Here is a 26,144-nt window from a genome sequence, read left to right as displayed (position 1 = left end):
GGAATTTGTCAATAGTTTACCTTATATGTTTCATAAGAAATGTAGAGCAATACATTTATGCTATATTTTGCTTCTTGGTTATGTAAAAGAATTAGCCTGAGTGAATTGTCCCTTTAAATAATATATCAGTTACGAAAACCTATCAGTGATATAAGCCACATAATTTTGCAGTTATTAAATGCTATCACAAGCTCCTATCTCTGTTTAATGTTCAGACAAAAAGAGAGACCAGTCAGGTTTTGTAATGTAAAGTTGATTTGTTTGTTTGTTTGTTTTATTAATTAACGTCCTATTAACAGTTATGGTCATGTAAGGACGGCCTCCCATGTATGCTTTGTGTTGCATGTATGTTGTGCGAGGTGCGTGTTTTATGAGACTGTGGTATATTCATGGTGTGTCTGCTTGTATAGTGGAACTGATGCCCATTTTATAGTGCTATATCACTGAAGCATGCCGCCGAAGACACCAAGCAACACACCCCACCCGGTCACATTATACTGACAACGGGCGAACCAGTCCTCCCACTCCCTGTATGCTGAGCGCTAAGCAGGAGCAGAAACTACCATTTTTTTAGACTTTGGCGTGTCTCGGCCAGGGGACAGAACCCAGAGCCTTCCTCACAGGGGCGAACGCTCAACTCAATGCCAAAAGTGAGGCGGTGCCAAGGGAGGCATTAGGAAGGATATAGTCAGTTAGGAAGAAGAGAAAAGATAAGATCCTAAATTCAGTCGCCTTTTACGATCATGCAATAGGGGCAGCAGGTACAATTCTAACGCTCTACCTGCAGGGCAAGTAAAGTTGATAATGAAAGTTCTATAAAGATGAGTTATTGTTACGGTATTTGTTTCTATAATGACAATATTGATTTGCAATCGTTAATACCTGCATGCGTGTACATTTTCGCCATTATTTATAGAAAGCAATAACAGCGACAAATGGCACACCGCGAATAAATACTTTAGCATTATACTGCCTTCCTTGGACATCTATGGTATATATAGAGTTTTGCAGAAAATCTTTATATTGTGCACTAGCGCATTATGAGATGAGTTCTGGCATCTATATAGACCATAGATGAAATATTTACATTATTAGCTCATTTTGAGAATTTTACATTAACTGTTTTTAAGTACGACAAGGAAAACAGTTTATTAACGGTGATTTAATCCACATGATGGAACAGCCATTCTGACGGTGATCAGTTGACGTAACCATGCCAACATAAGTGACGTCATAATGGTCACGTTCTGGATGTCAGTTTTGCCACCATAGACTTCTCTTTGCCTTGGTTTAGAAAGAAAATTGAGGCATGCCAGGGAAACTCATCTATTCAGGGAGATCTGATACGAAAACGAAATGTTATGATAAAGAGTACAAGTAACCATGTCCGTCCTGTTTCGTCGCGGTTTGTGTGTGACTTTTGTTATATGGAGGCATCGGGATTTACATCATACATCTACTTAGTTATTGTTAATTCTTTTCTTCAATTTTTTCAACTGTTAGGTTACTATGTTCATATGTTGTTGGTGTACGTTAAAGAGATGATAGTAGTTTATCGTTGGTGTACGTTAACAAAGATGTCAATATTGTATCGTTGGTGTACGTAAAACATGTTAATAGTGTATCGTTGGTGTACGTTATATATTAATAGTCGATATTATCGCTGTTTTAATTGTGTCATAATCAGACGAAGTATTGTATTCTGATGAGTTTATTCAATTAGATTAAAGGTGCTATGCGTAACGCTGTACGATTTATATATAACAGAAACGATAAAAATAACCTATATAAATTTTATTGGAAAACAATGTATAAACAAATATTAATAATAATGTAGGAGTATGATACTATATACAGAGGATGGTAATTGTAATATAGATGTGTTTTGTGTTTTATTTCTATCCAAAAATTGGAGATCCGTGAAACCTTCGGGGAACAAGTACATGGTCAATTATATGGACAACACCATTGGTGGCGGAGATATCAGCCTTGATTACATTTCCGTTGTTGACTTGGACGGAGTCTCCTGAAACATAAGTTTAAAACGTTTAACACATTTTAATTTCTTTAAAGTTATGATTTAATAATATTGACATCAATATGGGACTCCGGAGCCAAAGAAAATGATCTAACTTAAAACGAAATGAAATTAGAAATTGTACTCAGCAGGATTTAACCCTTTGATATTATTTTGCAGTCATTCTCTCTCTATCACGGCAACAGAAAGATCGAGTCTTGTAGCATTTGGAGGAGGTTCGAACAACCTTGTGGTACGCCTGTCTTAATATATCTTCTAAAATTGTCTGTTAGGAATGCAAAGATACCAACCAATATTAAACGATATTTGAAAATATGAAAACGTACCTGATATGCGAATCCTGATATTGTCGTGGTGAGTATCAAGTGTCCTTACGTGTTCCTTGTTGTAAAGACCAGCGGAGTATTCTGTATGTGGAACCACGTGATATTCCAAAATTTCTGGAGATAAAAAAGTGGTATTTAAATGTGCGAGATAAATGTACATGTGCTCGATTTATAGCAAACCGGAGAAAAACAAAATGACATTGATGAGCGCCGATTACAATAATGTATATGCAAATTCTATTGAAAAATAATTTTCAAATTCATTCAATAAATATTAATCAAACCATCTTAACATTAATATTAATGCAAATTAAATCCAGGTCCAATGATCATTACCTATTAGAAGTTGTGGGTTATTGGCCAGATGGTCCAATACTCCTGATCCAAGTCGGGCAAAAGCATCATTGGTTGGGGCGAATACAGTCAAACCGTCACCTATTGAAAATAATGATAATATAATGATAACAATAATCCACACCGTCCTGTGGAGCTATTTGGTAGGTTTAAAGTGTTATTGTCCGTGTTGATGCAGCGTACACTAACATGCGTTACACCTCTATTAAAGATGCTGCTAAATTAGTTTATCAAATGCTTCCGCAATAAAAAGGTTTTAAACGATAAATGTGTCTAGCAGAATATCACGGTTAATATATCAGACATGAATGGTGAAATATGAATATGTAAAATCTACCTTGTAGGGCTGATACAAGGTTGGCTGATTGGACTTTCGATAACAGAGTTGATAATTCTGAGTTACCGGCGACGAGATCGACAATGCTGCCCTCTGGTGGGAGCATTACAGAATCAAGGATATGGACATATCCATTGCTAGCCTGGAGGTCGAAACGGGAAATTGTGGATCCTTCAGCGGTTACTTTCTACACATAAGAAGATAAACAAAATTAATACAGCCACATCATTATATCATATTATTCAAAATTTTCCTAAAAGTTCTTGTAGAAAACCCGTGTGAAGTTAGATAATCGTTAAAGAGACAATTCAGACTATGAGTATTTTGAGAATGTACACATATTTCCGGAACACTACACCAGTTATATAGAAATCAGATTAGTTGGGGTTTTAATGTGATATGCCAGAAAAAGCCCACTGTAGCGAAATGTATGTGAAATGCTCACAAACTCGCTTAATCGTCCGCCATTACACATAGTGGTAGGATGTCTTGTATGCTGAAACCTTGCCCTAACCAGGGTTATAAAGGAAATTGTTTGTAAGAACTACTCAAATCGCTCTTACAGTAGTGTGTTCACCTTATTAGATGCACGTTCTGTCTAAAAATGCTCCTATTGCATTTGTTAAACGTGCGTGACTGTAGCTCGGTTATGGGTACAGCGTACTTGTTGTACTAGCTTAATCTATTGATCAATGATTCGGATTTCAACGGTATTAATCAAAATTTACTTAACATTGTCGTCAAATTGTCAATATTTTCCTGCTTTATGTTTCATCAGGAATGTAGAACAATACATTTATGTCATATTTTGCTTCGTGGTTATGTAACAGAATTAGCCTCGCTGAAATGTCCTTTAAAAATAATTAAATTTGCAAATTAACAATGCTCCGGCTAATAATGACAACTGCTTTTTTTGGTTTGTTCTTAATAACATCAAAGACAATATATATGTATATTTTTACATTTGCTTTTCATAATTACTACATATAATAACAAAGCAGAGATGAAGTGTATATCGATATAAATGACACGTGAAACGTGACCATTATGACGTGGATATGTCAACTAAGAACCATTTAAATCGCTGTTTCTGTTTTTCTGAATTAACCATCATTGATTAACGGTTTTCTTTGTCTAATTCTCAACAATTTAAAAGTAAAGACCCCAAAAATGAGTAAATATAATCAATAACCTATATCTCTATTTTATAAAATCTATGGTTTCATAGGTACTGGAAGTATGGAGACAATTTATTAATTATAAACTAGCGCACATTATGCATATCTATATACACAATTTCATAAAAAGATACTTTGATGACTAAATATATTACCGAAAAAAATTATGATGACTTACATGATTATGGTTGTAGATATTAAAGACGGATTTTCTTGCCAGCCAGGGTATCCAGTTGGGCCTCGTTAGAAGCCGTCCTGGTTTTCGGACTGATCCCGAGACCACTTGATATTTCTAAACGTTGGCGAGAGCATTCTCCCGTCGCTGCCTAGGGTGCCATAAGGCTCGCGGGCAGCTTAGCAAAGCAGCATTTTGAGGGAGCGAAAAATGGTGAAGTTTCCTGTTAATGCAAAGGAACATCGTTTTCAAACTGTAGAATGTTATGATGTGGCGTCACTGTTATGAATCTCTTTTGTCCCAAATACTGTGCCCAATTGAATAGAAGTTTCAAAGTGTTTTTATGACATTGAAAATAATTGCAATTTTGAATAAAACTATTTAGATTGAAATCGATATGACGGAAAAAACATCTCTCAGAATGTCATGATCACATTATAAAAAACGTTGACCGTCATAAGAAACCACTGACCTTGAGTGAGAGCATCAGCCAGACCAGCTTTCTGTACCAGACTAACCAGAGTGGACTCTCCGTCCGATTGTAAAACTTCTACTAAGTTACCGCCCAATACGGTATGCAGAGCCAGGGTGAAGCAAATTACACGAAGCCATTGTGTGTTTTGAGTAAGGATCAGCGATTATTTCGTCTGGAGTTTTCTGGAGGCGACTGGTGCTTTCGAAAAACCCTCAGCTCTTATTTATACCATTGTTGATTCATAAAATGGTGATATAATTCCAGTATTTTTTGTCCCGTGTAAAGTAAACGTGACTGTTTATCCAGCGTAGTGGATGTCTTCTACACATGGGACAGAACGAATTCTCATTGATTATGTTGTGTATTGAATGTTTAAGATAAGTATATTTCACAGATTCACTTCAACAAAGAGACACATGTCTTAGAATTTTAATAGCGCTATTTTGTCGATTTTAGTAAATTGCGTAACATTTTTCATAGGTATTTTATCTTACTTATTTGTTTCTAAAATACAAGGACTACATCCAATTTGTCATACGATGTGCTTTAATTAATTTTTTTTTGTTGTTAAACGTTTGTCCGTTCAATTAACTTAACTTCGGGTTTTGTAATTGTGTCACGGATATTTTGTTGAGTAAAAGAATACGACGACTCAACTGCTTCTAGGTATTTTTTATTATAAAGTAGTTATATCTTCTTGTTTCATATTTGTATGAATGTTTAATTATAAAACTATTTTTTGTCTTATGCACGTAACATTAGCCCTGCAGGTATGGGCGTAAGAATTGAACCTGCTGCCGCTCCCGGGGAATTATCGTTAAAAGGCGCGACTAAATCTAGCATCTCAACATTTCTCTACTTCCTATATTGACATTCTGCTTCCTAACGTCTCCCAAAATTCAAAACTTACATTTTAATAACATATTCGGATATTTTTTATCGCGAACGTCTAGACAAATCGTTTAGGTATAAATTCAAACTGGACCAAAATCCATTAGCTTTATAAAACAGACTAAACTTTTTCTTCGTTACAATTGCATCTGAAACAAATGTACTAAATACACTATCATACAATGTAGTTTTTAAAACTATTGCGTAAAAAGATAACGACACGTTTTTATATAGTTACTAGGCAGTTCAGTTTTTAACCCCTTAGTGAAAAAATTATATCGCTGGAATAGGTAATAACACATATATACGAATGTAAGGGAAAATTCAACTGTTTACATCTTATTGTTATAAAACGTCACCAGTTTGTAATGATTTTGTTGTTTTTTTCCCTTTAAAGAATTATTTTATCTACTCGGAATTAATTTACATAGACGTTCATTGACAATCTTTTTTTCTGTTTGAGTAGTGGATGACCACGCACGACTAGAATCTTGACATTCTGGACATTTGGTTCTATTCTTTAATCACATGTCCACGTGATGCTATATATATTATGTGTCTTCGTGTTTATCTACATATTACGTATAGCGTATACCTGTAAAGTTTACACACGTCTTGAATTATCACGTGTTGGTCAACGACCATAGGTCACCATATAGGATACCGGTCAGATGTCCACAGTTAGAATTCCTTCGTAACTACTCAAACAAACAAAAAAAGAGTGACTGTAAATTTCTCTGTAAATTAGCTCTCAATACGTAAAACAAGTTTTGAAAAGAAAAAAAGAAACTGGTTACAGATTGATGAATTTAGATAAAAAGATGCAAAAAATGGTCATAAATTCCTATGTAAATTAACTCTGATACATAAAGCCATTCATTTAAAAAGAAAACTGGTTACAATTTGATGAATTTAGATATAAATAGTATAATTTACAGTTTATTGGTATACATGCAAATATATCCAGCGATATATCAATCCAGGAAAAACAGAATATGCTGGCAATAACAAATTATTATGAAACGTCTTGTAATCTTTTTACTTGATGGTTTAAATCTATAATGTTTAATTACACACGTTCTTACTAAAATGGGAATTCAGGAACAAATTTAGTATTTTCTATATCACCCAATATCAATGGGTCCAGTTTGAATTTAAAACACCATTGATTGGTCTAGAGATTTCTGCAAAAATATCCAATAAATGTAATCAGGTAAAATAAAGGAGCAAGCGTTCATAGCTAATTAATGGAACCCCCATATAGTTTAAGGTTTTAGACCCTGTTTAAACTAGTGATATTTTCTATGCATATATATCACTTCTTAATTGTACTTAAACATAATTAAGTTAATGTATCATCAGCATAACCTTAGGTTTTAGTGTTGACTCGTAAGTGTTGTGTTATTTATAAGGTTTAACAGAATTAGATTAGATAAGATTTAAAATAATGATATCAACATGCAACAAGAAGATATATTTTTATAAACGAATAGAGCTAAGACCAAAAATATATGTTTCAAAATTTAAAAAAGTAAAAATGTTTTAAACAATATCACAATGTATATTTATCAATTTAATTACAGTGTATGACACTTCGCACAACAATCAATTGTTTAATACTGAGATAAAGATTAATTCGTTATCTTTTAGAAACGAAAAAGTCATGCAAATTATTTTGATGACAAAACAGCAATATGAATACTTTCAAGATACATAATATGTATAAGTGATAAAAGTATATATGAAAGATATACCATTAATCTAAAAGGTTCAATACTCCACGTAAGCGATGGGAATTTGTGCCAATGTGTAGAAGACATCCACTACGCTGATAACAGTCACGTTTACTTTACACGAGCCAAAATACTGGCGTGCTACATCACCACTTTATGAAACAAAATCACGAATCCACAATGGTATAAATAAAAGCTGCAAGTTATCGAAAGCACCAGTCACCTCCAGAACTCCAGACGAAACAGTCGCTGAGCCTCACTCCAAACACACAATGATGATTCGTGTACTTTGCTTCACCCTGGCTCTACATGCCGTATTGGGCGGTAACCTAGTAGAAGTTTTACAATCGGCCGGGGAGTCCACTCTGATCAGTCTGGTACAGAAAGCTGGTCTGGCTGATGCTCTTACTCAAGGTCAGTGAATTCGTATCAGGGTCAACTTTTTTTTCAATAATGTGGCCAGCACATTTCTTAGAGATGTTTTTTCCGTTTATATCAAATTCATTCTTTATAGTTTATTAACATTGTAATTATTTTCGATGTCATTATAACACGTATAATAATTACATAAGATTTGAAAAACAATATAAATACACTTACTTTATTTTCACATTTCAAAAACGATGTATTTTGCTTTGGCAGGAACGTTCACCATTTTTTGCCCCCTCCAATGCTGCCTTTGCTAAGCTGCCCGCTAGCCTTATGGCCACCCTAGGCAGCGACGTAAATGCTCTCGCCAATGTTTTGAAATACCATGTGGTCTCAGGATCAGTCCGAAAACAGGATGCTTCTAATGAGGCCCAACTGGATACCCTAGCTGGCAAGAAAATTCGTCGTCTTAACATCTACAACCATACTCATGTAAGTCAGGCGCATATACGCGAGTAACAGTTTTGGATTTTTTCACTTAGTGTTGTATAAGATCACGAAAACCGTTGATCAACGGCGGTTTAATCCAGAGAATAGAAAAACTATTGAGACGTCGACGATTAGTTGACACTTACACGTGAATATAATAACGTCATAATAGTCACATTTTGCATGTCAATTACATCCCTTCGCGTCAAAATGTCTTTGGTGTTATATAGTAATAGATAAAACAGCATAAAAATGTGTCGTTATTAGCTGAAACATTGTTATTTTAAACAACCTTTATTCTTTTAAAAAATATCTAACGTCACATGGGTTTTCTAAATAGTGTATAAATATAATATTTTAATCAAAGTTATCTTTGAATATGTTAAGAAATTATCCGTATCATGAGATAAATAATGTGGAGGTATTACCTAATATTTTTTTCTTCTTGTGTTTAGAAAGTAACCGCTGAGGGATCCACAATTACACGTTTTGACCTCCAGGCTAGCAATGGATATGTTCATATCCTTGATACTGTAATGCTCCCACCAGAGGGCAGCATTGTCGATCTCGTCGCCGGTAACTCGGAGTTATCTACCCTATTATCGAAGGTCCAATCAGCAAACCTTGTATCAGCCCTTCAAGGTAGGTATTATAATACAAGTTTTTCGCCTTAAAACGGTTCTATAAACCTTTGTATTTCATGTCGGTAGCTTTTAAATAATCATCTTCAACGAATTTAACTGCACCTTCGCATAAATACTAGAACTAACAATTCAATTGATGTTTCTAGCATTTTGCTCCCAATGAATAATGAAATTCTAAATCTACTAAACGGCTCCGCAAAACAGTCATGATTAAAATTGTAATCAATAACTTGTTTTTTCCTATCGTTTACACTAGGTGACGGTCTGACTGTATTCGCCCCAACCAATGATGCTTTTGCCCGACTTGGATCTGGCGTATTGGACCATCTGGCCAATAACCCAAACCTTCTAAAAGGTAATTATCATTGAACCTGGATTTAATTTGCATTAATATTAATGTTAATATGGTTTGATTAATATTTATTGATTAAATTTGAAAATGTTACCATTATTTTCAATAACAATTCGCATATACATTATTGAAATCGGCATTAAACAATGTAATTTTGTTTTTGCTCCCATTTTGAATCAATAGAGCACATTTAAAAAGCACACCCCCTTTATCTTCAGAAATTCTGGAATATCACGTGGTTCCACATACAGAATACTCCGCCGGTCTTTACAACAGGGAACACGTAAGGACAATTGATACGCACCATGACATCATCAGGGTTCACGTATCAGGTAGGTTATCATTATTTCAATTATCATTGAACATAATTGTTTAATAAGCACATATATTAAGGCAGATGTACCACAAGGCTTTAACCTTGATCCAAAGTTTTTCATACCTCACCCGACCTCCAAATGCTACAGGGCTCGACCTTCCTGCTGCCATGACAGAGAGAGAAATGACTGCAAAAATAACATTAAAGGATTGAATCCTGCTGAGCAAAAAATTTATTTTCATTTCTTTTGAATTTAGATAATTTTCTATTTTCAGTGTTGTTTTTTTAATTCACAACTTACGTTAAAATAAATTTGCATCATTACCTCTTCTTTTTTAAATTATTTCTTTGTGGCAATATGATGATAAAATGTGAGTCCCTGATTGATTTAATAACCAATATCATTAAATTACAACCTAAACGAAATTAAGATTTGTAAACATTTTACACTTGTGTTACAGGAGACTCCGTCAAAATCAACAATGGAAACGTAATCAAGGCTGATATTTCCGCCACCAATGGTGTCGTCCATATAATTGACCATGTACTTCTGCCTCGAAGGTTTCAAGGCTCTGCCATTCTCGGAAAGTAATTAAACAAACAAACAACATCTCTATTACAATAACCATCCTCTGTAGATAATATCATACTCGTACATTATTATTGTTATTTGTTGATATATTGTTTTTCCAATAAAATTTACGAATAGTTTTTTAGCGTCTCTGTTATATATATAAATCGTGTAGCGTTATGCAAAGCAAAAAAGGTGTCACCTCTTATCTTATATAATAAACTCATCTTTGAAATCAGAATACAATACTTCGTCTGATGAAACAATTAAACATCGATAATATCAACCGTTAATATATACCTTGCACCAAAAGATAAACTATTAAGATCTTTTTAACGTATACCAACGATCCATGAACATAGCAAGGTTGCATTTAAAACAGAATAACTAAGTATTTGTAAGATTTATGCCGATACCGCCATATACCAAAATAACACATATACCACGACAGGACGGACATGGTTACTAGTGCTATATGCCCCCCTCCTCTCCACAAACATTTCAGAGTAGTAGGCAAGATTAATAATATATATAACGTGGACACACGGAAAATCGGTATTTAGCAACGAAATTCATTTACTTACAGTTAATAACAGCTGCATGAGCTGTATAACGTTTATAAGTAGATACCGGTATATACAAAACATCTATGTGTAATATGTATTATCTGAAAATATAGTAAACTGGGTATAACAAACTGTATTTATCTAACGCTCTTTCATTTTGATTCACTCATCCGCTTCCACTGCATGGCCTCACAAAGACGATGCTTCAGTATACTACTTTTTCAGCTTTTGACGCTTTTGACCGTCCCAGGACATACAGTAAAACCCCTATAACTCGAACAGCAGGGGACCAGATCAATAATTCGAGGAATACAGGGTATTCGACTCATCCGAGGTTGGTCATGATCGACCGTTGACAGTCAAAATGTCCGGTCTCCCTGACAAATAATACATTTGCAATGACATTTTAATTACCTTACCGTAATTTCAGCATTTTGATTTTTTTTATGAAAGTGTTTTTTGATAGCAATATCAAGTTGAAAAAAAAGTATTACACAAAATGAGGGTTTGAAAAATACTGACGACAAAGTAAATCAAATGTACCATATTGGCTAAAACAGACAATGCGTACAATTTCGATGATTTAATTAACAAAAACTATTTAACACATTTACAAAATAAATACACACTATAAAGTTATTAACCAGCATAGTTACGAACAAACATTGGTACCTATGTCTATCTTGTAAAAGCGTTAGGTTACATGTGTTCACGAGGAAAGTTACGAAAATACAATATGCGGGAAAAGATATGGAACGCACTGATAAAAACGAACACGGGTCAATGTGATTTGTACTTATCAAATTTTGGTATCGCTTATATCTTTTGGAGAAAAAAAAACAACACAGAAATTAAAAAAAAAATATTAAACTTATACAGGAAGTTGGACGTCAGCGATTTCTTCCGACTCTTTTTATTATTTCACAATGCGTACTTTCTATTAACACAAATCAACATCTTCCGTATTTTCGTATTTAAGCGAAGATTATTATTATGAGAGAGAGAGAGATTATTTAATACCTTTTCTGAAATTTTAAATAAAATTTGCATCAAACAACGACTGGCGATCGTGAAGGTAGGTAATACTGACAGCGTTAATCCCTTAATTAGCGAAAGGCTTGATACGACACCTGTATAAACACAGGTCGTGAGCTATTATCCGTGACGGTCGGTGCAGTCAGGTGTGACACAGGTAAACAATTATCAAGGGCCGAATACCTGTTCGACGAATGCATGGTTACATACTATGTATTTGCTCTAACGGGGATATATTTCTGTTCGAGGAATAAGGGGTATTCGACGAATAGCTGTTCGAGCTATCCGGGGTTTTGTTACATAGATTATATAGGAACACGGTCGGGAATTCGAGGAATCCGGGTTCGAGTTAGAGGGGTTTTACTGTAGATATAGATTAACAGAGAACGGACAATTTGATATGATAATAACAAGTACCACCAAAACCACTATCGGAGTTGAACTATAGTCTGAGCTGATAGCTATAGGTGGTCAACGACGTTGACGACCACACGATGTCAACAGATATTCGGAGACAGAAAAGTACTTTACGCGTCCATCTTGGTAACAGACAGCATGGGGTGCAGTGATCCATTCAACACCACATTCCATGGTTCATTGGATTACAGTACAGGTAACAGGTCAGAATATTTCTGGCATACTTTTAGGCCCATCAATAATATTGCAATACTGAAATAACACAGTAATCAAGTTATCAAAACAAACTATACAAACAGAAAATGTAGACAGACTGCATACACAGGCGAAAATGTCAATTTCAGAGTTCCAACAGCACTAAGTTTCTTGACGGCAAACATGTCAAAAGTAAATTGTATTATAAAAGAATTAAGATAGACTCTATCATTCGATTCTTACAGCGCTTACCAATTGTAGGTTGTCTGATATTATTTTCTCTAACCAATGCATGTCATATATGACAATCAATACTTAGTTTACATTTTTTGTAAAAGGGTTTTAAAGTTTTTTAATCACTAAATTACGCTTATTTATATCCGCGTTCCGAAATCATAATTTTCGCATTGCGCTTAAATGCGTACGTTTATGGTAGTATATTGAACTATATATTTTCGATGTAATAATTTTTTAAATAAAAAATCATATCCCTTTAAAAAAGACTAGTTTAATGTTTAGAGCTAAAACTTTATCGATGGACTGAAGGAGGTCCAATAGTGGCTAAATATATATTCCAATTCCATAGAAATGATTTTACTTTTACTTTGAATTTATTTTGGCCTTTTTTCGGATTATTGATATCCTAGCTTTATACCGTTTTTACCTCACCAAAACTTGTTTGGTTTGTAAATCATTCATTTAACGCAATATAGACTCTCCTGCAGATCATAAGTAGATTATAAATGATCAGTTAGAAGATCAAGATACTAATTTATGATTCATAATTTCAAATCTGTAAATATCCTAATTTAATCCACAAAAATATTTTGCGGCCAGTCATTTACGAAGTTTTAGACAGACAGTCGTCTACAATATTTTGTATTTTAGCAGCCCCCACATATATATGTCACCGTTCTAATTTTATATAAATATTTGCGAAATATAAAAACAAGTTCATACAAAATATGTGTCTTTATTAAATTTCGATATCACTCTCCTATTAAACATATATTGGCCATAAGCGTTTGGGAAACGATAACAAATTGATTATACCAAGACATAGTAATTCTTAGTCTACACAAACACGTATTTAACAGTACTTGAATAAGAAACACAAATAAATACTAATGAACATTCATATAAAGATCATTTTATTGGAACATAACAGACATTAAGATAATGACAGCATGGTTAGGGTATCCTTACATGACCATAGCTGTTAATAGGACGTTAATTAATCAAACAAACAAATTTTATCAGGAAGTCATTTGTCCAACTCAGTAACTTTTGAGTCTCTCGCCTTTTACATATTTCTTTGCCATGGCTGTTTTCTGCCGTTCTTTTGGTACAGTAAGATATAAAAGTGACTGTTTACATAAATACTGCTTTCACACGTTTGTGTACCATACTTTCATATGTTTTTTTATATCATTTATGGTACACAAAGATGTGAAAAAAACTATACCATATTATAAAGCGTTACATTTTTCATATCTTTTTCCCAGGCTCTTGTCGGCCATCTTAGATAAATGTGTATTACAATAATACTGAAGTATATTTTTCCGATGTAACGCGAAGCTATTAATATATGACATGTACATGCGTAGTCAATTATGAGTCGTCTCAATTATAGTAAACATTTAGACTTAACAAGGAGTTCAACTTTCTGGTAAATATTGTCAGAAAAAATACGACGAAATCGTGAATAATTTTAATAAAAGATCGTCACAACGTGGTCTTGACAAAGTGAATAATAATAGTGGGGTATTATTATCAGGAAATAGATACCACATTAACTTTCACCAAGAAGAAATACTAATAGTATCGATGAAATATATCACGTGAATACGATCAAGATTATCACATCTGATCTACAACTAGGAACCCCATATTTGAAAACAACATAACAGTGTTTATTACCTTTAGAGGATATACTTAATATATGTATATGTGTAAGAAGTGACCAGCAACACATTCAAGAAAATGAGAATAAGACAACACGAAACACGGAAAGGAACAATGTTATGTATCGTGGTAGTTGTAATTATGTCATAGGTAGACTTAAGCTATCGCAACACGTCTTTCCCGAACATACAAGAAGACAGTGTAGCGCCATAAAGAAATCGGACATCAGGGAATATATAATGCCGGGGATACTCCTCAAGGAAGACCTGGCAGAGCTCCGTCGACGTCAGCAGGAGATGTTGGACGCAATAAGAGGTAATGGTGTTTTTTCGGATGATTGTACAATGGATCAGATTATTTAATTGTTAAAGATTTAACAATTAATGCGTCAAGAAATGTTAATTAAGATATCAATTCTTTCTCCGTCACAATCAAATATATACATTTAGTGTTCTATAATTCTCTCAGGTAAGGTAGCGTAAGGTCTTTTCAGTCGGCGTTTTCACATTTCTAGTCGTGGTTATAAAAGAGGAGATAGATTCAACAATACAAAGACCAAGGTCAATCTGTTTGAAAATGCAGATCCTTATTATCACAACGTTTGATCCTCTATTGAATGGAGTGGTTATAAGAGAAAAACCGACTAAATCATTTAACACCGACCACAGTATTAAAGTTTGTTAAAGTTTTGTAATGTATAATTAAAACAAAGGAATATTAGTCAGCTATTGAGTTCTATATTCAAAGTTTACGTTCTCATATAACAATAATTAATTTTTACTTGTTTTCATACCAAATCCAACTCTCTAATTGGCAGTATCTTCATTATTAGCCAGCCAATCAGCGGCATGGTAAAAAATTCTATCCTTGTCTATCCTTGTATACACAGGGGCCATTTCGTAGATTTTTTTTCATTTAGTTAGTTGTTACTAAAATTAATTGTATTTTAATCAGGTTGAGAACGCGATGAAACAACAACAACACAGAGCTTCATGAAAGGAACGTGTACAAAATGATACAGAAATCACTAGCTGTATAGTTTTATGTTAATCAAATATTTTAATTTTAAATGCATATAATCTGGATTAATATACATTATAATCTATATTAATTGGCATGTGAGGAAAATTAGAGAAAATGCTAGATAATGTAAACTTGTAAAAATATTAGCGGTCATTTTGTTTTAGCACTTCTTAGCGACATAAACCTACATCAACATTATTCGTTTAGGGCGTCACAAGCAGTAATGCAGGAGGAGGTATATCTGATTTAATCTGATCTGAATTGCTGCATGGTTAGTAATACAACTTTTTCCTTGATTGTTTGTATTAGCAAGATTGGGGAGGAGGTTATCTGGGGTTCCGTCAGTTACTTTATAGGAGGAACCGACAGGGAGAGGGAAGGTGTTTGGAAATGGATCAGAACTGACGAATTGATTGAATTCAAAGACTTCAAGCCACCAGAACCTAACAATGATAAGTCAGAACATTGTCTGACACTGCTTGGAGAATCGGACTTCGGATGGAATGATGATCAATGCGATAAAAAATTACACGGAATTTGCAAAATCAGGTAAAACATCTATTAGAGTATAATTAAATTTTCAAAATGTTTTTGTAAGTTTATAATTAGATGAATAGATATTAGTATCATTTATCGCCATTCAGTTATATATATGACAACATATTGTTTCAAATTTTACTATCAAGATGTTCAAAAATACTTCAAGTACATAATCTTTATATTTAACGGTCAACTGTCGAAATGCATTGCATTGGAATAGATACTTACACCGAGTTGAATTCGGAAAAAATTCAACGATTAATTTTCAAGGTGGAAAAATAGTGCACTGTAATGTCTCATATTTAGATTAAATTGAAATCTTTACATTACGCTATTGCCATAATTTCCTGCACCATGATTTTCTTTTTTTTTCAGCATTGACTTCAAATTTACGTAGATTTCAGGCCGTGTTGAAAAACAACACTGGAAATGACATTATTAAATTATACTTTTTGAACAAATAACATAGACGATTCAGATGTACACGGATGGTCTGTGCGTGTGTGTTAAAATCTTAAAGGGATAATTCAGTCTAAAAGAACATTAAAATTTGTACAAATATTGAAAAAAACCCAGTTCTAATGGAAATTAGAGCAGTCAGTTTTACTGTGATATGCATGAAAATCCCATGGTTGTGACATGTGTGTAGCTGTTCAAACTCGCTCGCTGTCCGCCATTACACATTGTGGTCGAACTTTTTGTATGCCGAACCCAGTCCCTTGCTCGTAGAGTAATGCAACTTTTGTCTAAAACTGCTAAAATCGCTCTGACAGTAGTGTATTTACCTTATTAGGTGAATTGTCTCGCCTAAAAATCATTTTATCACCTTTTCAGTAGTTATGTAGTTTTTTGTTTAACGTGCATGACTTTGGCTCGGGTATGGGTACAGCGTCCATATTGTACCTGCTAAATCGTATTGATCAACGATTTGATATTTCAACGATATTAATTAAAATACTTAACAATGTCGTGGAATTTGTCAATAGTTTACCTTATATGTTTCATAAGAAATGTAGAGCAATACATTTATGCTATATTTTGCTTCTTGGTTATGTAAAAGAATTAGCCTGAGTGAATTGTTAAAATCTTAAATAATATATCAGTTACGAAAACCTATCAGTGATATAAGCCACATAATTTTGCAGTTATTAAATGCTATCACAAGCTCCTATCTCTGTTTAATGTTCAGACAAAAAGAGAGACCAGTCAGGTTTTGTAATGTAAAGTTGATTTGTTTGTTTGTTTGTTTTATTAATTAACGTCCTATTAACAGTTATGGTCATGTAAGGACGGCCTCCCATGTATGCTTTGTGTTGCATGTATGTTGTGCGAGGTGCGTGTTTTATGAGACTGTGGTATATTCATGGTGTGTCTGCTTGTATAGTGGAACTGATGCCCATTTTATAGTGCTATATCACTGAAGCATGCCGCCGAAGACACCAAGCAACACACCCCACCCGGTCACATTATACTGACAACGGGCGAACCAGTCCTCCCACTCCCTGTATGCTGAGCGCTAAGCAGGAGCAGAAACTACCATTTTTTTAGACTTTGGCGTGTCTCGGCCAGGGGACAGAACCCAGAGCCTTCCTCACAGGGGCGAACGCTCAACTCAATGCCAAAAGTGAGGCGGTGCCAAGGGAGGCATTAGGAAGGATATAGTCAGTTAGGAAGAAGAGAAAAGATAAGATCCTAAATTCAGTCGCCTTTTACGATCATGCAATAGGGGCAGCAGGTACAATTCTAACGCTCTACCTGCAGGGCAAGTAAAGTTGATAATGAAAGTTCTATAAAGATGAGTTATTGTTACGGTATTTGTTTCTATAATGACAATATTGATTTGCAATCGTTAATACCTGCATGCGTGTACATTTTCGCCATTATTTATAGAAAGCAATAACAGCGACAAATGGCACACCGCGAATAAATACTTTAGAATTATACTGCCTTCTTTGGACATCTATGGTATATATAATATACAAAGTTTTATAGAGTTTTGCAGAAAATCTTTATATTGTGCACTAGCGCATTATGAGATGAGTTCTGGCATCTATATAGACCATAGATGAAATATTTACATTATTAGCTCATTTTGAGAATTTTACATTAACTGTTTTTAAGTACGACAAGGAAAACAGTTTATTAACGGTGATTTAATCCACATGATGGAACAGCCATTCTGACGGTGATCAGTTGACGTAACCATGCCAACATAAGTGACGTCATAATGGTCACGTTCTGGATGTCAGTTTTGCCACCATAGACTTCTCTTTGCTTTGGTTTAGAAAGAAAATTGAGGCATGCCAGGGAAACTCATCTATTCAGGGAGATCTGATACGAAAACGAAATGTTATGATAAAGAGTACAAGTAACCATGTCCGTCCTGTTCCGTCGCGGTTTGTGTGTGACTTTGGTATATGGAGGCATCGGGATTTATATCATACATCTACTTAGTTATTGATAATTATTTTCTTCAATTTATTCATCTGCTAGGTTACTATGTTCATATGTCGTTGGTGTACGTTAAAGAGATGATAGTAGTTTATCGTTGGTGTACGTTAAAAAGATGTCAATAATGTATCGTTAGTGTACGTAAAAACATGTTAATAGCGTATCGTTGGTGTACGTAAAAACATGTTAATAGCGTATCGTTGGTGTAAGTTATATATTAATAGTCGATATTATCGCTGTTTAATTGTGTCATAATCAGACGAAGTATTGTATTCTGATGAGTTTATTCAATTAGATTAGAGGTGCTATGCATAACGCTGCACGATTTATATATAACAGAAACGATAAAATAACCTATATAAATTTTATTGGAAAACAATGTATAAACAAATATTAATAATAATGTAGGAGTATATACAGAGGATGGTAATTGTAATGAAGATGTGTTTTGTGTATTATTTCTATCCAAGAATTGGAGATCCGTGAAACCTTCGGGGAACAAGTACATGGTCAATTATATGGACAACACCATTGGTGGCGGAGATATCAGCCTTGATTACATTTCCGTTGTTGACTTGGACGGAGTCTCCTGAAACATAAGTTTAAAACGTTTAACACATTTTAATTTCTTTAAAGTTATGATTTAATAATATTGACATCAATATGGGACTCCGGAGCCAAAGAAAATGATCTAACTTAAAACGAAATGAAATTAGAAATTGTACTCAGCAGGATTTAACCCTTTGATATTATTTTGCAGTCATTCTCTCTCTATCACGGCAACAGAAAGATCGAGTCTTGTAGCATTTGGAGGAGGTTCGAACAACCTTATGGTACGCCTGTCTTAATATATCTTCTAAAATTGTCTGTTAGGAATGCAAAGATACCAACCAATATTAAACGATATTTGAAAATATGAAAACGTACCTGATATGCGAATCCTGATATTGTCGTGGTGAGTTTCAAGTGTCCTTACGTGTTTCCTTGTTGTAAAGACCAGCGGAGTATTCTGTATGTGGAACCACGTGATATTCCAAAATTTCTGGAGATAAAAAAGTGGTATTTAAATGTGCGAGATAAATGTACATGTGCTCGATTTATAGCAAACCGGAGAAAAACAAAATGACATTGATGAGCGCCGATTACAATAATGTATATGCAAATTCTATTGAAAAATAATTTTCAAATTCATTCAATAAATATTAATCAAACCATCTTAACATTAATATTAATGCAAATTAAATCCAGGTCCAATGATCATTACCTATTAGAAGTTGTGGGTTATTGGCCAGATGGTCCAATACTCCTGATCCAAGTCGGGCAAAAGCATCATTGGTTGGGGCGAATACAGTCAAACCGTCACCTATAGAAAATAATGATAATATAATGATGACAATAATCCACACCGTCCTGTGGAGCTATTTGGTAGGTTTAAAATTCTATTGTCCGTGTTGAGGCAGCGTACACTAAAATGCGTTACACCTCTATTAAAGATGCTGCTAAATTAGTTTATCAAATGCTTCCGCAATAAAAAGGTTTTAAGCGATAAATGTGTCTAGCAGAATATCACGGTTAATATATTAAACATGAATTGTGAAATATGAATATGTAAAATCTACCTTGTAGGGCTGATACAAGGTTGGCTGATTGGACTTTCGATAACAGAGTTGATAATTCTGAGTTACCGGCGACGAGATCGACAATGCTGCCCTCTGGTGGGAGCATTACAGAATCAAGTATATGGACATATCCATTGCTTGCCTGGAGGTCGAAACGGGAAATTGTGGATCCCTCAGCGGTTACCTTCTAAACATAGGAAGAAGAACAAATAATGCCTCCGCATTATGTATTAATGCCTCCGCATTATGTATCATATTATTCAAAAAATTCCCTATCACGTTCAAAGTTCACTTTGATGAAAATATTATCTTGATAATGCCCTTATTAAAAAAAACCCGCGTGAAGTTAGATTATCTTTAAAAGAATTGAATAAACAAACAAACTATGCTTCGGCTAATAACGACACACTCGTCAGCTTTTTTGATTGGATTTTATAACACCAAAGACTATATACATGTATACATGTATTTTTACATTCGCTTGTCATAATTACATAAACTAACCAATCAGAGGTGTAGTATATATCAAAATAATTGACACGTGAAACGGGAACATTATGCGGGGATATGCTAACTAATCACCGTCTAAATCGCTATTCTTTTTTTTCTGGATTAAACCGTCGTTTTCTTTGTCTAATCTCAACAACTATAAAGTATAGACCCCAAAAATAAGTAAACATAAGCATTAACCTGTCTTTCTATTCCATAAAATTTATGATTCATAGTATAGAGTTTTGCAGACAATTAATTAATTATAAACTAGCGCACATAATGTCTATATATACACAATTTCATAAAAAATACTTTGATGATTAAATATCAACCGAAAATAAATCTGCGCCTGACTTACATGATTATGGTTGTATATATTAAGACGGATTTTCTTGCCAGCCAGGGTATCCAGTTGGGCCTCGTTAGAAGCATCCTGTTTTCGGACTGATCCCGAGACCACATGGTATTTCAAAACGTTGGCGAGAGCATTCACGTCGCTGCCTAGGGTGGCCATAAGGCTCGCGGGCAGCTTAGCAAAGGCAGCATTTGAGGGGGCGAAAATGGTGAAGTTTCCTGTTTATAAAAAGTACATCGTTTTCAAACTATAGAATTTTATGATGTGGGTCACTTTTATGAATCTCTTTGTCGAAATGTGCCCATCGAATAGAATTGTCAAAGTGTTATTATATGACATTGAAAATTATTACAATTTAAATAAACTATTTAGAATGAAATTCATATGACGGAAAAATATCTCTTAAGCCACTGACCTTGAGTGAGAGCATCAGCCAGACCAGCTTTCTGTACCAGACTGATCAGAGTGGACTCTCCGGCTGACTGTAAAACCTCTACTAGGTTACCGCCCAATACGGCATGTAGAGCCAGGGTGAAGCAAAGTACACGAAGCATGGTGATTCTGGAGTGAGGATCAGCGACTGTTTCGTCTGGATGTCTCTGAGAAGACTTGTGATTTCGACAACTTTCGGCTCATTTTATACCATTGTGGATTCGTGAATTTGTTTCACAAATTGGTGATGTAACATTTCATTATTTGGCTCGTGTAAAGTAAACGTGACTGTTATCAGCGTAGTGGAAGTCTTCTAAATATGGGACAAAACGATTTCCCATTGATTACGCGGTGTATTGAATGTTAAAGATAAGAGGTATATTTCAAAGATTCACTTAAAAAAAGAGACAAATATCTTTAAAAATGTTCATAGCGCTATTTTGTCAATTTTGATAAATTGCTTAACATTTTAATACGTATTTATCTAACTTATTTTTTTTTAATTTAAGGACTACATCCAATTTGTCATACAATGTGATTGAATTAATAGATGTACGTTGTCTTCTTGTTAAACGTTTATACGTTCAATTAACTTAACTTCGAGCTTGGTAATTGTGTTACGGATACTTTGTTGAATCAAAGAATAAGACGACTCAATTGCTTCTAGGTATTCAACTTTTTATAAAGTAGTTAAATCTTCTTGTTGCATATTTGTATGAATGTTTAATTATTAACTGATTTGTGTCTTATACACGTAACATTAGCCCTGCAGGTATGGCGTAAGAATTGTACCTGCTGCCACCCCAGTGAATGATCGTAAAGGGTGACTAAATTTAGCATCTTAACATTTCTCTTCTTCCTATTTGAAATTCTGCTTTCTAACGTCTCCCGATTTCAAACCACATATTACATTATTTTTATCGCGAACGTCTATACCAGTCGATTATGTATAAAGTCAAACTGGACCAAAATGCACGGCCTTATAAAAGAGACACAATTTGTTCATCATTATCATTGCATCTGAAGCAAATGTAGTAAATATTATAATTTTAAACAATTGCAGAAAAAGATATCGACATGTTTCATAGTTACTTTGCTAGTTTGTTTTTTCTCTCAGTGAATGAATATATCGCTGAAATAAACACATGTATACGAAAGTAAGTGCAAATTACACTGTTTACATCTTATGGTATAGGTTTATCATAAACGTCACCAGTTTGTAATTATTTTGCTATTTTCCCATTTAAAGAATTATTTTATCTACTCGGAATTAATTTACATAGACATTCATCGCCAATCTTTTTTCTGTTTGAATAGTTGATGACCACGCACAACTGGAATCCTGACATTCTGGACATTTGTTCAATATTTTAATCATGTGTCCATGTGTATGTCTTCTTCGTGTTTATCTACCGATTAATGGATAGCGTATACCTTTAAGTTATATAAGTTTACACACGTCGTAAATTATCACGTGTTGGTCAACAACAAAAGGTCACCATATTGGTTACCGGTCAAATGTCCATTCAGAATTCCTTCGCAACTACTCAAACACCTCCCCCCCCAACAAAAATGGTCATAAATTTCTATGTAACTTAACTCTTATAGATAAAGCAATTTATTAAAAAAAAGATACTGTTTACAATTTGATGAATTTAGATATAAATAGTGTAATTTACACTTGAATGGTTTATATGCAAATATTCCAGCGATATATCATTCCAGGAAAAACAGAATATGCTGGGAATAACAAATTATTATGAAACGTATTGTAATCTTTTTACTTGATGGTTTAATTCATACTGTTTAATTAAACATATTTCTACCAAAATAGGAATTTAGGAACAACTTGAGTATCTGTTATATAACCCAACGTAAATGGGTCCGTATCTAAAATCATTGATTTGTCTAGAGGTTCCTGCGAAATGTCCAATAAATGTAATCAGGTAAAATGAAGGAGGAAGCGTTCATAGCTAATTGATTAGATATAGATTTAAGGTTTAGACCCTGTTTAAACAAGTAATATTTTCTATGCATATATATATCTCTTCTTAGTTGTACTTAAACATAATTAAGTTGATGTAAACATCAGGCCTAACCTTAGGTTTTATTGTTGACTCGTAACGTGTTGTGTTATTTAGAAGGTTTGACAGAATCAAATAAAATGTCAACATACAACAAGAAGATATGTTTTAATTGAAGGAAACGAAAACCAAAATGAAGACCGGAGCTATATATGTTTCAAATTATAAACGTAAAAAGGTTAAACAAAATCATAATGTAAATTTAATTATTCAATTACAGTGTATGGCAATTTACAAAACAATCAATTGTTTAATATTGAGATCAATTATTATAATTGCCAAATAGCTATATGAAAAGTTCCAAGATACATGATGTGTATAAGTGATTAAAGTTTTACTGAGAGTTATACGATTTATCTTAAAGATTCAATACACCGCGTAATCAATGGAAATTCGTTCTGTCCCATGTGTGGAAGACGTCAACTACGCTGATAACAGTCACGTTTACTTTACACGGGCCAAAATAATGGAATGTTACATCACCACTTTGTGAAAAAAATTCACGAATCCACAATGGTATAAAATGAGCCGAAAGTTGTCGAAATCACAAATCTTCTCAGGGACATCCAGACGAAACAGTCGCTGATCCTCACTCCAGAATCACCATGCTTCGTGTACTTTGCTTCACCCTGGCTCTACATGCCGTATTGGGTGGTAACCTAGTAGAGGTTTTACAGTCAGCCGGAGAGTCCACTCTGATCAGTCTGGTACAGAAAGCTGGTCTGGCTAATGCTCTTACTCAAGGTTAGTGATTTCTGATCAAGGTCAACGACGTTCCCATAAAGTGGCAATCACATTTCTTAGAGATATGTTTTCCTTTATATCAATTTCAGTCTTAATAGTTTATTAACTTTGTAATTATTTTCGATGTCATTATAACACTTTGACAATTCTATTCCATGGGCAGAACCTTTGGATAAAGAGATTCATGAAAGTGACCCACATCATAAAAATTATGTAGTTTGAAAACGATGTCTTTGAATTAACAGGAAACTTCACCATTTTCGCCCCCTCAAATGCTGCCTTTGCAAAGCTGCCTGCGAGCCTTATGGCCACCCTAGGCAGCGACGTGAATGCTCTTGCCAACGTTTTGAAATACCACGTAGTCTCGGGATCAGTCCGAAAACAGGACGCTTCAAACGAAGCCCAACTGGATACCCTTGCTGGCAAGAAAATTCGTCTTAACATCTACAATCATAATCATGTAAGTCAGGCGCAGAAAACTAGTTTTTTCTGTTGATATTTAAGCTTCAAAGTATCTTTTTATGAAATATATGGCAAGACTTTACAGATAATCTTCACAACGCGCGTTAGCTTTAGTCGGTTTTGGGGTCTTTACTTAAGATCACGAAAACCGTTGATCAACGACGGTTTAATCCAGAGAATAGAACAGCTATTGAGACGACGATTAGTTAATATGTACACGTGAATATTAATACATGCAGTTTGTATGTCAGTAAGAGTCCTAACGACTCCACTTCTGTTTTATATAGTATTTGTGACAAGTGAATATTATGAGACTCTTTCATATGTGGATATGAAGGATAGGGATATTCTACGCTAGGGTCACAAAATGTAGTAAAACCCGAGGCTTGCCGAGTGTTTTGCAACATTTTGTGATCCCGAGGGTAGAATATCCCTATCCTTCATATCCACTTATATATCCAACCATACCTCGACGTTTTATTGCAATATTTTCAACAAAAATTCCGTTGTTCGACGTTTTATTGCAATATTTTCAACAAAAATTCCGTTGTTTGCATCTTTTGTAGTAAAATCAGTCTAGTTTGTGAATTTTTTTTAAAATTTTACCGAGGAAATAGAAATTTTGTTGACGCCGTGACGTCACGAGGCTTTATTGCATGGGTGGCCATGCAATACAGCCCCAGGCGGCATGGGTGTATTGCCCTAGACCAGCCAGTATTACACCCGTTGGTACGAAAGAAAAATATATACATGTATACTGTCTGTGGTGTTATATGGAATATATGAAACAGCAGAAAAATGTGTCGATATCAGCTGAAACATTGTTAATTATTCTTTTAAATAATATCTAACGTCACACGGGTTTTTGTCATAAGAGTATCACGATAATATTTTCATCAAAGTTAACTTTGAATATGTTAGAAAATTATCAGTATCATAAGATACATAATGTGGAGGTATTATCTACTATTCGTTTTATTCTTGTGTTTAGAAAGTAACCGCTGAGGGATCCACAATTTCCCGTTTCGACCTCCAGGCTAGCAATGGATATGTCCATATCCTGGATTCTGTAATGCTCCCACCTGAGGGCAGCATTGTCGATCTCGTCGCCGGTAACTCGGAGTTATCTACCCTTTTATCTAAGGTCCAATCAGCAAACCTTGTATCAGCCCTACAAGGTAAGTGTTAGGCGTGCAATTCGGCAATGCATATTTAAAACGATTCAATAAACCTTTGTATTTTCATGGCAGTATATTTTTAATCATTACCTTCAACGAATTTAACAGCATCTTCACATCAATACTAGAACTAACAATTCAATCAATGTTTCTTGCATTTTGCACAAAATGAATAATGAAATTCTGAATCTACAAAACAGCTTCGGAAAACAGATATAATTAAAATTGTAATCAATAACTTGTCGTTTACACTAGGAGACGGTCTGACTGTATTCGCCCCAACCAATCATGCTTTTGCCCGACTTGGATCAGGAGTATTGGACCATCTGGCCAATAACCCAAACCTTCTAAAAGGTAATTATCATTGAACCTGGATTTAATTTGCATTAATATTAATG

General features: G+C 34.4%; 2 protein-coding genes across 2 annotated transcripts in view; one reads left to right on the top strand and one right to left on the bottom strand.

Annotated features, from left to right (window-relative positions):
- Positions 1-26,144, top strand: part of LOC138317716 (transforming growth factor-beta-induced protein ig-h3-like) — a 36,395-nt gene that overhangs the window by 9,297 nt on the left and 954 nt on the right. The window contains exons 3-11 of the mRNA XM_069259574.1: positions 8,821-9,007; positions 9,266-9,364; positions 9,580-9,693; positions 10,139-10,221; positions 15,608-15,609; positions 23,961-24,106; positions 24,352-24,570; positions 25,564-25,746; positions 26,002-26,100. Of these exons, the coding sequence (XP_069115675.1) occupies positions 8,821-9,007; positions 9,266-9,364; positions 9,580-9,693; positions 10,139-10,221; positions 15,608-15,609; positions 23,961-24,106; positions 24,352-24,570; positions 25,564-25,746; positions 26,002-26,100 (1,132 nt within the window). The remainder of the gene's footprint in view (positions 1-8,820; positions 9,008-9,265; positions 9,365-9,579; positions 9,694-10,138; positions 10,222-15,607; positions 15,610-23,960; positions 24,107-24,351; positions 24,571-25,563; positions 25,747-26,001; positions 26,101-26,144) is intronic.
- LOC138317714 (transforming growth factor-beta-induced protein ig-h3-like) lies at positions 1,780-21,509 on the bottom strand. Its single transcript, XM_069259571.1, has 6 exons — positions 21,262-21,509; positions 20,850-21,064; positions 3,056-3,242; positions 2,701-2,799; positions 2,365-2,478; positions 1,780-2,026 (listed from the first exon to the last, which is right to left on the bottom strand). Exons 1-6 carry the CDS (start codon positions 21,398-21,400, stop codon positions 1,899-1,901), a joined length of 882 nt encoding a protein of 293 aa, XP_069115672.1. The 5' UTR covers positions 21,401-21,509; the 3' UTR covers positions 1,780-1,898.

The sequence above is a fragment of the Argopecten irradians genome, chromosome 3, assembly GCF_041381155.1.
Source record: "Argopecten irradians isolate NY chromosome 3, Ai_NY, whole genome shotgun sequence".
NCBI lineage: Eukaryota > Metazoa > Mollusca > Bivalvia > Pectinida > Pectinidae > Argopecten > Argopecten irradians.
Note: the sequence above shows the minus strand (reverse complement) of the source record. Positions and strands in the feature narration are given on the sequence as shown.